Source organism: Gracilinanus agilis, chromosome 4 (assembly GCF_016433145.1).
Source record: "Gracilinanus agilis isolate LMUSP501 chromosome 4, AgileGrace, whole genome shotgun sequence".
Classification (NCBI taxonomy): domain Eukaryota; kingdom Metazoa; phylum Chordata; class Mammalia; order Didelphimorphia; family Didelphidae; genus Gracilinanus; species Gracilinanus agilis.
In genome coordinates this window covers 423,107,931-423,123,532 of record NC_058133.1, presented here as the reverse complement: position 1 = coordinate 423,123,532, position 15,602 = coordinate 423,107,931, and the positions used below count along the sequence as shown (strand labels likewise).

Here is a 15,602-nt window from a genome sequence, read left to right as displayed (position 1 = left end):
CACAGGAGGCTATGCTGCATGACATCTAATTTCTCTTTTATCTTTCACATATGATTGAAGCCATCTCCCTCTCCTTCCAAACTCCTAAGTCATTGGGAGAGATAAAAGATAATAGTCAAGTCTTGTTATTTCTAACTTTGTATCATCTTTCTTATACTCCTCCTTTCCTTCTCTCACATTGTCACTACTCATGCCCTCATCACTTCACACATGGACTCTTACAACAGTCAACTGGATGTTCTGCTTGTCTCTCCACACATCCTTTGCTAAGAAATCAGCCGAATAGAGGGAATTCAGAGTTACAGAAGAGTTCATCAATAATCACTCCATAAACATTTATTAGCTACCCTACTATGTGTCAGGCACTGTGGTACATGGTAGGGGTACAAAGTGCAAGAGAGCCAGCTGTTTCATTCCAAGGGCAACACATACATTGGGAATAGAGAAAGAAGAGAAACAAAAGAAGAAAGCATTAAAATGATCTTATAAGATAATGTTCACACAAAAATGAGTATTTGCACAGGAACTAGATGTTTGTGCTTTCATTTGCTACTAAGAAAGCAAAGCCAAGGGGATGAAAAAGAAAAAAATGTAAGTATGTATCAGGGATATCTCCTTTGTGAATTTATTTTTCATGTCTATACCTTTTTCAGTCAAGAACAAAGCTTATGAAGCCTTCTTTGGAGTTGCCTTTAAAAACAAACTAGTCTCTCATTCGACTGGAATTATTTAGTTGCAGTAAAACTTGCAGATGAGAATGGAAAAGAATGGCCTTCCCAAATGAGTATGTGAAGTTGGTTAGTCAATAAGTGCCTACAGCCATGTCATTCATCCTAAAGTACAAGGACGGGGGGCAGTTGGGTAGCTTGGTATATGAGAGCTAGGGTTAGAGACAGGAGGTCCAGGGTTCAAAATTTGGCCTCAGGTACTTCCTAGTTGTGTGACCTTGAAAAGGTCATTTAACACTCTATCTTGAAACTGATATTTAATATGGATTCTAAGACAAGAGGTAAGGGTTTTTTTTTTTAAAACCAATGAACAATGTACCAGGCACCTAAACAATGGGAACGTGTATATATATATATAAAGAAAGGTAAAAGACAGTTCCTGCTCTCAAGTTGCTCACAATGCCATCTAACAAATAGTCATGCCCTGAGCTAGAAATTAGGGATGAGGAGGCTGGAGGTTCTAGTCTGATTATTCAGAGACTTTGGGCAAGTCTTGTACCTTTCTGCCTCTGTTTCTCTATCTGAAACAACTACCCGTCAGGATGAAGATGATGGTTGGGAAAGCATCTTGGGATTAAAAGTGCTAGCTAATATTTGAAGGTACCATGACTTCATCAGCATGTTTCCTTTTCATCACTTATTAACCCAAATCTATGTTGAAAATCCTCTCTGAGCTTAATTAGATGACCCTTCAAATGTCAGACAGAGCCCCTTACTAGCCTTCTGTTTGAAATCTTTCCATCCAGAGAGACCTAGAAACACTTCTCTTTTGGCATGGCTTTACACAGTACAGGGTTACCACCATGAAACGCTGGAGCAAAACTGGAAGGAGGAGACGCTATCAATATAAGCTCTTGGATATATATCATATATAAATATAAGATCTTTGGATCACTATGGCATTAGACTTGTTAAGCTTGGTTGCCTTTGGTGGCAGAATCTGGAATAACATGTAGAAGTTATAAAGAAGTCAATTTAGGCTTAGAAGAACTTCCTACTAGAGAAGGGAGGGGAGAGAAACAACGACTCCTTTCTAAAAATTAGAGCTGTCCCAAATTTGAATTGGCTACTTGGAAGTGTGTCATTTGGAATTGTTGTAAGCCCTGGAAGACTACGACTCCCGACTCCCAGGGCTCCCTGCTATAACTTCCCCTGACACCTCCCACTTCTTTTGTGGGAGGTGTCGGAGGAAGTATATAAAAGAGAAAGTTTGGTGCTTTTTTGGAGGTCTCCCTAGCTCTCCTGAGCACGGAGGCTAAACCCTGCAGAGTTCTCTCTTGGCGCCTTTTCCCCTTTCTATCTACCTCCTAGTTTTTCCTAGACCTTCCCTTTTCTAATTAAAATAAAACCTAGCTATTCTAAACCCTAAAGTTGCTCTCTGATCTTTTATTTGAGCCCTTGAAGGGCTCTGGTCAATTTTCCCCTGCCGGGGGCTGGGACCACTACCTTCCTTTCCCTTCCTCTACCTTCCTCTCTCCTTTCTCCCATCCATCCTTCCTTCTACCTACCTTCCCTTCACCCCCTCACAGAAGGCTGGTGAGTCCCCCTTCCTCAGAAGACTTTTAGCAGGGACCAGATGACCACTTATTGGGTATTTTATAGTGGTGGTTCCATTCATTCATGGGCTGAACTAGATGATCACTGAGGTCACTTTTGACTCTGAAATTCTGTGATTCTTTGACTCTGTGATCATAGGTAGCCATGAGCCTCTGGGTTTTGATTCATCCATTGAATTCATCAGTTGGTGAACTGATTCAGCACCCTTTGGAACAGTGGTGATTACAGAGGTATATACAGCTCCTTCTTTTCCTGAACATCAAGCCTTTGAGCTGGCAAGCTGATTCATGCCCTAACAGCATCATACTGGTCTAAGCAATCAATAAAGGGTTTTTCTTTCCAGTCTTTCTGTGGAATTGTGCAGTTTAAAACAATTAGGAATTTTAATGGGGAAAAAGAAAAAGAAAAAGAAAATGCACCAAAAGGAAGAGGAAAACTAAACCAGTACCAGTAAAATAATATTATTAGGGAATAATAATGACAGTAACACATCTATATGATGCTTTAAGGTTTTCAGAGCTGTTTATATACATTATTTCATTTGAATATTACGCATAGCTATAGTTTAGTATATCAGAGAATTCAGAGGAAATTGATAATTATCTATAAAAATATTAACTGACAAAATTGATGAGCACTGCATGCCAGAAATGTTAAGTGATATAACACTTTCTTTCCTTTTTTAAAAAAAAATACATGTGTTGTGGAAAGTGAGAACAACATTTATTTTGGAGGGGCAAAAATTGGAAAGTGAATAGTTTGGTTTTGAAAGGTTTTATCCTCATTACTGCAGAAAATTAGACTTGGTTTTTGGTGAGGATCCTGAAGAGATTTCATTTCTTTCGTAGACTTTAAGATAGAAGAGACGTTGGAGATCATAGTACCATGAGATCATAGATCTGGAACTGAAATAGAACTTAGAGGCCACATACTCCAACCCTTTCATTTTACATAAAAAGGAAACTGAGCCCCAAAGTTGAACTTGCTCAGAGTAAGCAACTACATTTTGATCATCCGAAATCAGACTTTCATCACCTCTTTTCCTGGATTATTGCAATAACTTTGTAATTGATATCTCCCTTCTCCAATATATAAGGTCTAAATATGTCACTCCTATGTTGAATAAATACTAATGACTCCCAGGTACCTCTAAGATCATTATAACTCCTCTATTGGACATTTAAAGCCTTTCACAATTTGATCCCAACCTATATTACTAGACTTATTATATATGACTTCTCTACATGCATTTGAATAATATAACCTTTTGCCCTTCTTCACACATGGCATTTCATCTTCATGCCTTTGCAAAGACTGGTCCCCATATCAGAAATGACTGTCTCTTCTCAACTCAGTCTTTCAGAATCCCTTGTTGTTCGGTCATTGCAGTTGTATTCGACTCTTCATGACACCATTTAGGGTCTTCTTGGCAAAGATACCAGAGTGGTTTGCCATTTCCTTCTCTTGCTCATTTTACAGACAAGGAACTGAGGCAAACAAGGTTAAGTGACTTGCCCAGGGTCACAGAACTATAAAGTATCTGAAGGCAGATTTGATTTGAATTCAGGTCTTCCTGACTCCAGACCTGGAACTCTATCCACTGCACCACCTAGCTGCCCCTTTAGAATCTCTAATTTCTTTCAATGCTCTATTTTTCCTGATCCCCATAGTTACTATCAGGGCAACTCTGAGTATTTATTCAACAACTTATATTCATTTAAATTTGTGGATTTTAAAAAGAATAATAGGGCAGGTATAAGACTATAAGTGTAGCCAGGTGTCACATTGGATAGAGCACCAACCGTGGAGCCAGGAAGATTCATCTTGGTCAGTTCAAATCTGACTTCAGATGCTTACTAGCTGTGTGACCCTGGGCAAATCACTTAACCTCTATTGCCTAGCTCTTACTACTCTTCTGTCTTGTAACCAATATACAGTATTGGTTCTAAGACAGAAGGTATGGGTTTAAAAAAAAAAGAAAGAAAGAAACAATGACAGCTGGTATAAGAATGGTGTTGTGTGAGTGGAGAGAAGGAAATATATACAAAAAATAGTGAGAAAGTAGAGATGACAAGATCTGACAACAGATGGGCTATGTGGAACAAACGAGAGTGAGCAGTTGAGGATGATAACTTGGTGGTATGGAGTGCCAGGGTAGGGGATTGGAAAAAGAGAATGAGTTCCATTTTGGACTTGTGGAGTTCAAGAAACAGTTTAGGATGTCTTAAAGGAAATTAGTTGGAAGATTTGAGACTAAAGGTTAGTAGAAAGGTTAGGACTAGGCAAGATCTGAGGCCAGCTTTCTGTCTATTATAGGTTTTCCCTAACCTTCTATAAGCCCCTCATTTTACACATAAGGAAACTGAGCCCCAGAGAGATAAAATAATTTGCTCAGGGTCACTTAGCTACTCGGTGATCGAGTCAGAACTTAAACTCTCATGTTTAAGGAGTATTCCTATGAGATATAGCAGTATCCCTTAGCAGTGTCAGATATGGTGCTTAGCATCCAGGGAACACACACACACACACACACACACACACACACACACACACACACACAAAATGTTGATTGTCTTACAGGATAGTGGGTGGTCTGGTGGAGGGTGACAACACAAACAAAAAAGGGTCATTTGAAGATTAAAAACATGTCCCATAAAATACTCCCTCTTTAGAAAAGGCCATAGTGTTTACCTAGCATCATTTCTAATTCACACATCCCACCTCTGACATTATGTGGAACCTTTACCTGCAGGGTGCCTTATACGTCATCTTTTCCAGTCTGAGCAACTCACAGATTTTTGTTTGCTCTTCATTGAAAAAAAAAAAGAGAGAGAGAGAAAGAAAGAAAAAAGTACCCTTGTGCCATATAAGGCAAGAGGAAGTCTCGAGCTTTCGGGTGTTTGGCTGGCTATATCTGGGGATGACAGCCCCATGATGCTTCTTCCTGTCTCCGTTACATTGTGAATTTCCACCTGCCCCCACCCTCTGCTTATAATGCAGAACACATGAGCTTAGAACGGTTCAGTCTCTTTCTCCTTCACCAGTGGATTGGCGGTGACAGCGAGTGACATGCTCTTTCTCTTCTTTTGTACAGTTCGGCAGAGGTAAAAGAACTCTGGCTGAAGACCCTCCGAGGGTAAGTACTTTGGATAACCACAAAGTGATCCATATGAAGCCTTGCCTATCATGGATAACTGATAGCACACATCTAAGAGAACAGCTGCAACCGTCCCATCTCATCCTATGTCCACAGGGATTCTAAGTGCTGAAAATGCGCTGTCTCTCCTGAGGATGACAACTGCTAGAATTGTTTTCTTTACTTCTTCAACTAAATTCCTGAGAAAGGCAATCTTGATTATTTAGAAGATGCTTTGACAGCAGTTTGTGTTGACTAATGGATTAGAAATCAGTCCGTCTAAAAGCAAACTCCAATTCGAAAGTAAATAACATTACATTTTAGGATGGTATAGTTCTCATACTTAAGTAATTTAGGGGAAAAAAGTGTTATAAGAGTCTCTCCTCAGAGCATCTGGCAACAGATATAATAGTCTTTAAATTTTTTTTAATTGTCAAAACAATCTTAAAAGCTTGTTTTTAGTAGAGAATGCAGTTGATCCTGACTAGTTTTTTTCTATGGGGAATTTTTAAATAAGCTTTTATTTTTTTTATGTTATACATGTATTATCACACAAAACAAAATTTTATATTATTCATTTTTGTAAGTGAAAAATATTATAAAATCAAAACCCCAAAACGTAAACCCAAATAAACAAATGAAAAATTGTATGCTTTCATCTGTATTCTTACTCCAGCAGTTCTTTCTCTGGAGATGGTGAACATTCTTTGATTCTGACTAGTCTTAATTCTCCCACCTGCTCCTTTACTCTAGGCAGAGCCAAGAGACCTCCAGAGGAGTGAAGTTCATCACGGATCAATCAGCTCAAGCTCTGATGAAGGTGTTAAGTGGCTGCAATGCTGTAAGTATCCCTAGACTTTTATAAATTCATGTTTCTAACAGGTTAGAGTCCAAGACCATTCATCTCTCTTATGTTCTTTTCTTTTCTTTTTCTTACAGTCCAAAACACTAAATGCCAATGACATGGAAACTTTAATTGAATGTCAGCCAGAGGTAAGAAATAAATTAAATATTATGTCTTTGACCAGAATGTCTATTCATTTGAGACTTGTTTAAGTTGGATTTGTAGACTTGTGACAGAGAAGCAATGTAGCCTGGAAAGAACCTTGATTTTGGAGTTTGAGGACCTGGGTTCAAATTCCAGTTCTATCACTAGTTATTTAAGTAAGATGCTTAGTCTTCCTAGGCCTCTGTTTCTCTATAAATTGAGATAGTTAGATTAGATGATCTCTAAAGTCCTATGCAACTTTAAAACTCTGATCCTATAATAATATAGTACCTTAATTTCAGTTAAATTGGGATCTTCTACATACTGTTCCTTCTGGAATAACAGAGTTGATATGCTTAACATACAGAATAAGATATATTTGAGGCCAGCCAATATTGGAATTTGTTTTGCTTTATTTACTATCATATTTGTTTTGAGGGTTTGGGTTTTTCTAGCCAAGGAAGAGAAAAGAAAGAGAGAAACTAAATGTTTGCTCATTAAAATTTTTTTCATTTAAAAAAGATTAATTTTAGACTCTAGGAATTGATTTACTATATTGTAATTCCTTTTTAATAGAAGTAAAACATTCTCAGTGTCACCTGCAGCACTGATTTAGGTAGACTGCTTTAATGACTGATTTTCTAACTTAAAGAAATATCTTTCTAGGGTGATGTCAAGCAACACCACTTGCTGGCACAATGTGATAGTGAAGATGGGATTTGCCACCTGATTGGTGAGTTTCAAAAATAAACACATATCTTATATAAATGCTGAGCATCAGTGTTCTTGGTTTGCAAAACCACAAAGGCTTCTCTACTAGGAATTTTTGTTTGATAAGAGATCTGTTAACCACTAGAGAACGTTAACACTTAGTTGGCTGGCAGTCTTCAGCCTGCCAGCTCAAAGACTGACGGTTCAGAAAAAGAAAGTACTGTGCTGTCTCTATTGAATAACCACCTTTTCCCAAGGAGTCAGAATTAGTTTACTAACTACCTCATACATTTTTGATGGCTTCACTTCCAGGTCTGGAAGAACAATGTGCAGTTAAATACTACAAACATGATGTATTTTCCAACTCTGTCCTTTTTCTCCTCTCTTTTTAGTGCCTTGGATCTTAGATCTTGAAGTAGTTTTTGCTTATAAGATAGAACCTTAGGAAGTCATAACATTCTCCAATCCAATTTTTAAAAAGTTTTATCAGCATATTTATCCCGAATGCAGCTCTAAAAGATTTCCTGCACTTCAGTAGACATTATATATGGAAATTAGTCAATATTTTAATATATTAGCTAAGAAGCAGCGTGATATAATGGATATAAAGTTAGCTTAAGATTCAAGAAGAGATGTGGTCCAAATTCCACCACTAACACATATTAGCTGTGTAACCCTGGGCTTAGTCATTCAATTTTTCAAAGCTCTGGGCAACTCTTTAAGAGAGTAAGTTACAGAGAAGATGTTGATCTGTATTGATAAAGGAAATTTCTTCACTAGGAAACCCTGTATACCACCAAAACATCCCTACTTAGGAACTATAACATGAGGCTTCTGGAATGCAGAGAACTTGTCAAACAAAATATCCATTTCTGATGGTGAGGAAAAGAATAAACTTTGTACCTAAAAATTACACTGAAAATTCTCAAGTGCAAGATTCGGATATAAGCATTTCTCCCATTTGGTAATAATAGGGAGATACGGTACAAGTTGGGTACTGAGGAAAGTGCCAATCGAGACTGCCCCCTCATGGTCAGATGGTTCCAAAGAATTACAGCTCCTCGTGCTATCTTTATGGTGCTGAGTGAGGAACTTCCTCTTGGAGAGTTTTCATTTCTTCATCTGAATAATAAAGAAATAAAAATACAGAGCCGTCTCATAGAAGGGTGAAACACATCAACGTTTTGGCCAAAAATGTCCAGTGTAGTTCCTAGAACCAGGATTTTAAGGCTACCGAGTTGGTGATCCACATGTTGCTCTGTGAACCTTCTAGAGAAAATACTTGCCTCAGAGTAAAAACAGGAAAGGTGGAGACTTCTAGTTGTTTCTTGGTGTTGATGTTTATGGCTCAGTTGCCTTGGTAATCATGTGGTTGTTTTTCAGGCAAGGTCCTCTTGGCTCCTCTTTCTCACCCTGTTTCTTTTCTTAATTTCTTGAGATTGTTTCTCCCACATGGCCTACTTTAGGTGGCATTATGGGGTAACATTATTACACTTATTTATCTGTGTCCCATTTGCTACGTGACCATTTAGCCTAAGTTGTCTCTTTCTTTTTGTTGTTTATCACAGAAAATAAGAAGAGAAAGGTGATAGCCTGGCCTTTTCCCATGAGAAGGGCAGCTTCTTCATCAGATTCTTCTGGATCTTTAACGCCAGAATGGAAAGCTTCCTTGTTTGACCAGCCCTTGTCAGCAATCTGCAGTGATGAAGATATCCTTCCCCAACCAATTCAGGTACGCTGGGCTCCAAACTCACCTCAGTTCTGTCTTCTATTGAATGGTAAAACTAGAGTATTTTGAGATCACATCTTTATGATGCTCATGCTAAAACTACTGAAGTAAAGTTATTTCTTACTGGTACATTCATAAACTCATCAGGAAAATTCATCCTCTCTTTCCCTCTACCCTGGGGAGAACTAAGCATCCCCAGCACTACAGCCTTTCTATAAACTGCAAGAGATTATAGATACACAGAATATTAGGAATGAGTACCGAATATACATCATTCAATATATTTTTATTAGGGCTTCTTAACCTGGGGTCCATAAACTTTTAAAAATATATATTTTGATAACTGTATTTTAATATAATTGGTTTTCCTGTGTATTTTATGAATTTAAAAACATTATTCTGAGAAAGGGTCCATGAGATTCTCCAGAAGACTAAAGGAGACCATGGCACACACAAAAAAAGGTGAAGAACCCCTAATACATATGGGATGGCTTCATAGCAGGGGGAGTTGGAGGTGCATTTGAGAACATAAGAAGTAACTACAACACTTTTCCTGGCACCTTTCCTTACAAAGCTGGACAGTGATGAAGAGAATAGTAATTGACCATGTTGAAAGAATGAAATATACAAAAGCTGGTAGATTCATGTTTCTGGCATTCCAGGCACAAAATCTGAAAAAAGGAACAACTTGATGCAAAAGGCATCATCATTCTAGAATTGATCTTGAACTTAAGACAAAAATAATAATACTTTCATCTTAAAATGATCTTAGTTGAGGATGTAGGCTCTAAACAATCACTCTAATGCAAATATTAATAATTTGAAAATAGGTTTTGATCAATGACACGTGTAAAACCCAGTGGAATTATTCATTGGCTATTGGAGGGGGTGGGAGGAAGGGAGAGAAAGAACATGAATCATGTAACCATGGAAAAATATTCTAAATTAATTAATTAAAGATTTTAAGTTAAAAAAATAAAAATAAATAAAAATAAAATGATCTTAGATCTGTGAGCAACAGCATAATTAACTGTCCTGGTTTTGCTTCAGCCAGTCCACTAAATGTAATTATTCTTCATTTCTGTACATGTTTCCTATAGGAAATTCTTAATATTCTTCAAAACAAAGGCCCTTCAACTGAAGGAATATTCAGAAAGGCCGCCAATGAAAAGGCCCGGAAAGAACTTAAGGAAGAGCTCAACTCTGGGGCAATGGTCAATTTGGAAACCAAGTCTGTTCACCTATTGGCTGCAGTTTTAAAGGTAAATTTACATTATGGATAATAGATCATAGACATAGAGCTGGAAGGAACTCTTAGAGACCATCTAGTCCAACTCCTTCATTTTACAGGAATTATAAAGGAAATTGAAGCATATATATTGCCCAAGCTCACATGGATAGCATATACATGTACTGAGAGTCAAATCAGGGCTGAGAAGATACAGATTGAAGATTCTAAAGAGCTTCTGACATTATTTTAATAAATAACAAGTAGCTAAGATTCAGACTACTTGACCTTTAAAGGCTGGCATTCTGGTGGACTTTTCTATATTGAGACCCTCTCTAGCCCTGTGGTCCCAAATTCTTGCAGGAATTTGAAACACCGAGATTGATTTATGGCCAATTTCATGTCACCATATAGGGACATATAGGGACAGCCAGATCCCCCAATTTAGAAGGCACTGCTACTTTTAATCCATACCTAGAAATTTAATTTTATACTTGCCAAGCAGGAAATCACTGAAAAGCAATATGAGTTAGAGCAGCCACCCCAACTGAGGTTATAGGAATAAGATGTATTGAAATAGAAACTGGTTGTCCTGGAAGGAATTAGAATCAAAGATACTGATGTATTCAACAATGGCTGGTTATTAAGTCTCATACCTTTTCTTCAAACAGGATTTCCTCAGGAGTATCCCACTTAAGCTACTTTCATCAGATCTATTTGAAGAATGGATGACAGCCTTAGAAAAGCCAAATGAGGATGACAAAATTGAGAGCCTGAAACAGTAAGTAATAAAAGCAGTTGATTACAGGAATCAGTTCACTAGCCCAACAGACATAGGATCATGGATGTAGAGCAACAAGGGGCTTCATAAACTATCAAGTCCAACCTTTGGTAAATAAGTTTCAGGGTATGCTCAACTGCCACTAGACATTTCTAAATGGAAGTTTCTCAATGTTAAGCTTTGTCTCTGTAGGTTTGCTTTGTTCTTCTAATTCTCCTCATTTTAAAAGAAAGTGCTAGTTAGGAAAAGGCAGGAGATTGAATTGAATATTATGCAGGCTGCCATCATCAAGTCAGTTTTTTCAAAGTCTATTTTACATCTTATTTTAGGGTTGCAAAGAAACTACCAAGGACAAATATTCTGTTGCTCAAACATTTGGTCTATGTGCTTTACAACATCAGCAAGAATTCAGATGTCAGCAAGATGGACTCAAGCAATCTTGCCATTTGTATTGGACCCAACATGCTGTCCCTTGACACTGACCAAAGTCTGTCTTTTGATGCCCAGAAGGAGTTGAACAACAAGGTTTGTTGCTCCCATCTTTGGGATTTTCCTTTTATAATAAGCTTCCTCCTACACTGTTCCTTACAAAAGAAAAAAAAAGCAATATTGCTAAATTGCCCTTTTGGGGAATGAAAAGAAGATTCAGTTTGAATTTGAATTCACTCTCTCAGCATTTACCATAGATCCACACACTATCCGAGAGCTCATAACCCACCACCACTTCAATATGCATTATTATCCCAATCATGCTGTCAACTGGTAGACAAAAGCCAATAATTATTATATCAGTCTGACTCCCCTATGACAAACATAAGGCATTTTCATGTGGGGCACCACAACTTGGAGTACTTGATGATGCAAACTAAAGAAAAGGAAAAGTCTAATAAATGCAAAATGGACAAATTTTACAGAATGGTTCAAAAAGAAAAAAATATAGCTGTCTTTGATTTTGCCAGTCCCTTTAACTTTTTTTTAATCCTTACTTGCTGTCTTAAAATTAATACTAAGCATTTGTTCCAAGACAGAAGATCTGTAAGAGTTAGGCAGTTGGGGTTAAGTGACTTGCCTAGGGTCACACAGCTAGGAAGTATCTGAGGCTAAATTTGAATTTAGTATCTTCTATCTCCAGGTCTGTGTCTCCATCTACTCATACCCCTGGTTTCCCCCAGCCCTTGTAACTTTAATAGTATTGTCTAGAAATGAACTGCTAGGTCTTTTCTTCCCTTGTTTATCATCTCAAATGAACCCATTTAAGTACTTTACTCAGTTAACATGAAGGGAGAAAAAAGGCACTAAGTTCCATATAATTTGTCAACCTTCATCTTGTGCTTTTTTTTTAACAGATTAAAACTTTGGTGGAATTTTTCATTGATAACTGCTTTGAAATATTTGAAGAGGACATCCCTGGACATTCCCCCAGATTCAATTCTGATGACTCACTGGAGCACATCAACAATTCAGGTACTGTCTGGACTATGTATTGACTGTCATAATAGAGCCATGCTTACACAGGAGCAAAATGATTACAGTTGCCAAATACATTCAATAGTTATAGCATTCCTTTTTTAAATTAGTATTTCGATTGCTTTTTTAAAGTACATTGCTGTCATTTTCCAGTGATTCTTCCCCACTAATAGAACCCAGAGATGTCATATCAAAGAACCATCTTGGTACCACTCAAATATCAAAATTTTAATTCTGAATAGTTCTGAGTCATCCCTTGAGAACTGCTTGCCTTGTCTGTCTATATCAAGGAAAGCTGTTAACTTTACTAAACAATGAGAGGCAGTATACTACAGTAGCCAGAACACTGGATTCCTACTCAGAAGATCTGTGTTCCAATCCCAGCTGACACTCCCTGTGAGACCTTGTGTCCATGACAATCTCTCTTGGCCTCTGTTTCCCATTTCTAAAATGAAAGGATTAGCGTACGTGGCTACTAACATTTCTTCCAGCTTCAAAGCTATGATTCAACAATCTTTGGCTACAGTATTACAATGACAAATCCTACTCTTCCATAATAAGGAAAAAGTTATCACATGTAGAATTTCTAATCAAAGCAAGTCAGCAAGCATTAAGCACCTACTGTGTATGTATTCAGCACTGTGATGGGTTTTGTGAATTACAAGAAAGGCAAAAACCCTACTCCTGGTCTCGAGGGACTCAGTCAAATAGCTAACACAAATGAACCTTTTGGTGTGATACTCTTTATTCCCTTTGTTGCATTTCCTATCATAACTCTTTCTCCTAGTACTTTTCTTTCTCTCCATCATCTCCTTCCCAAAATAGCAGGTCCCAAAAGACATTTTTGTAAAAAACATATTTCTTGTTAGCCCAAACTTCCAGGAGTTGAACAGAATTCTACAGAGCTATGATTGGGATAAAAAGGGTCAGCCACAGCAATGAATTTTTCTCAAGTAACCTTTGCAAACCATAAAGGAATTCTAAATGTTATTTAATTTCTCCCCAGATATGTCAACTCTGCAAAATGACTCAGCCTACGAGAGTACAGATGCTGACACAGAATGCAGCAACAGTTTTGGCTCTCAATACAAGTCGTCCCCAGACACTGCAGAACTGGCCGGTGACTTGGACAACAGAAAGCATCTGTATGAGTCAAGACCAGGGTCTGTTGTCTCTTACACCAACTTACTAAAAAGCTCCCTTAGCACTCAAGAAAGGAGGTACTCGGAGCCTAGCACACCATCCACGAAAGACTGCCTTGAAAGCAGGATCACCAGCCAAAAATTGACTAAAAGTGAGGACAATTTCACTGTCCCCCAGGCGAGTTCCTGTTTTGGGAGTCAAGAAACAAAAGAATCATTTCCAGAGGAATGTTTCCCTAGTCTACAACACAGGAAACAAAAGTCATCAGGTCTTCAAATAAAGGAAGGAACTTTATGCACAGAATCACTTGTTGAGCCTTCCCCTAAAACCTCCTCTTGTGGTTCCCTGGATAGTTCCTCTGATAGCTCAGTCTTTGCCAACTCACCAGTGGTTTCTCCTTCCAGTCCAAAAAGGAACTTTTTCACCAGGCATCAGTCCTTTACAACAAAGACTGCTGGGGCAGACAGTAAACTGACCCGAGACAGAAAAAAGCACTCCATGTCGTTCTCTTTTGCTACTCATAAGAAGGTGCCAAACAAAACTCCAAGTTGGCGCTTTCCCAGAGACCAGGGCAAGAAGGACCTCAAAAAAGAGAGCCAGCTCACTGGCAGGATTGTCCAAGAAAGCTGTGCTGGAGCTATAGTTGACTACCAACCAACCCCAGAATGTGCGAGTTCAAGGTCACATCTTCTTTCAGTTGAAGAAGTATTTCAACTTGTAGATCAGAAAAACCCTGGAAGTCCCCCATCCTATGAGGAAGCAGTTCAATATTGCCGTATTTCCAAAATTCCTCCTTATGAGAGCCGGACAGTCCAAAGTATGAGAGATACTATACTAAGCCAGAATTCTAGACTGCCATCTCTTTCACTTTTGAACTATGGTGAGCATACCAAGAATACACATTGCAGAGAAACACTCCACAGGGACAGTGCATCCTCTGTGGGTGAAACTTGGGTACAGAGTGGAGCTTCCAATGTGTCTACGGGAAAGAAAGGACAAATACCAAAATCTGAGGTTCACCGGTTAAGGGTCTTGTCTGAATCCTTGCTAAAGAATAAACAGGACTATGTCATTGGAAGGTGTAGTCAGCCAATCTTTGAGGTTGACCAGATCCAATATGCCAAGGAATCCTATGTTTAGGGTGCCAAGGTATACACCCTAAAAAGTCCTCAGTGACTTCTGTAAATATGTGGGTCCCTCAAAACAACTGCTTCCCCAAACCTTCTTTCATGAAGGGAAAGAATAAGCTTCTTCTGGATGTCCACATATGGTCTTCCTCAAAGAGAATGTTTACCTCTCCCCCTCACCACTGTCATTTGTGTCTGTATGAACCTGAGCATGTGCAATATGTAATAAATGTATAAACAAACTGTCCATAAAGTAATACACTGAAGGAAGAGCTATGTATTGAGTATTTGTATTGCACGTGTATATATTATGTCTAATGAGGTGCTGGACTTTCCTCTTGGTTAGGGTATTTGAAAAAAAGACGCTGGCCTTTCCTTTATGCATGCCTCAGAGGAAATGCAAATCTTCATATTTTCCTAACCATTTCATCTAAGGAAAAAAATAATCACTCCCCTGTCAGAAGCTCAACCCAAATGAATAGTTTTATAGTCACTTGGGAAGAAAGAGAGGGCAGTTTGTAAAGAAAAGGAGTTCAATGCCATTAAAAACACCAAAGAGAGGGGAAATTATTTTTTAAAAATCTATGAAAAATGGTTAAAAGGTGTCCTCTTGACTGTCTCATTTATCTTGGGAAAACTGATGGAAATACGTTATTATTACTATTGGCTCCCTGATAGCACTTTCGAGTTTCTCTTTAGTACCGTGTTGTTGCCTACTGTTGGATGTCAACATTTTGAAATTTTAAAATATTTGTTGAGGATCGTTTGAACTATCGATGAAATGTCACTACAATAAATCACCGTCATTTGAAAGCACCGATGCTTATTCATTCTTTAGTGGCAAGACTGTGTTGTTTCCCATGGCCAATGGAGACACAAATGGGGAGAAATAATACTGGTCTCTGAATCTTATCTCCAGACAGTCACTCTGAGGCCATAACCTCAGCATGAGAAAAGGATACAAGATGGCAAATATTTTGTATTTGTTTAGTGTTTTAAACCATTTC

At 38.2% G+C, this 15,602-nt stretch overlaps 1 protein-coding gene across 1 annotated transcript in view; it reads left to right on the top strand.

The window, feature by feature from the left end:
- Positions 1–15,390, top strand: part of LOC123246963 (T cell activation RhoGTPase activating protein) — a 127,173-nt gene extending 111,783 nt beyond the window's left edge. Inside the window, exons 5-14 of the mRNA XM_044675745.1 lie at positions 5,380–5,421; positions 6,175–6,262; positions 6,361–6,414; positions 7,076–7,142; positions 8,689–8,852; positions 9,950–10,111; positions 10,749–10,858; positions 11,188–11,383; positions 12,205–12,322; positions 13,332–15,390. Of these exons, the coding sequence (XP_044531680.1) occupies positions 5,380–5,421; positions 6,175–6,262; positions 6,361–6,414; positions 7,076–7,142; positions 8,689–8,852; positions 9,950–10,111; positions 10,749–10,858; positions 11,188–11,383; positions 12,205–12,322; positions 13,332–14,608 (2,278 nt within the window). The 3' untranslated portion in view covers positions 14,609–15,390. The remainder of the gene's footprint in view (positions 1–5,379; positions 5,422–6,174; positions 6,263–6,360; positions 6,415–7,075; positions 7,143–8,688; positions 8,853–9,949; positions 10,112–10,748; positions 10,859–11,187; positions 11,384–12,204; positions 12,323–13,331) is intronic.
- Positions 15,391–15,602: the final 212 nt, after the last annotated feature.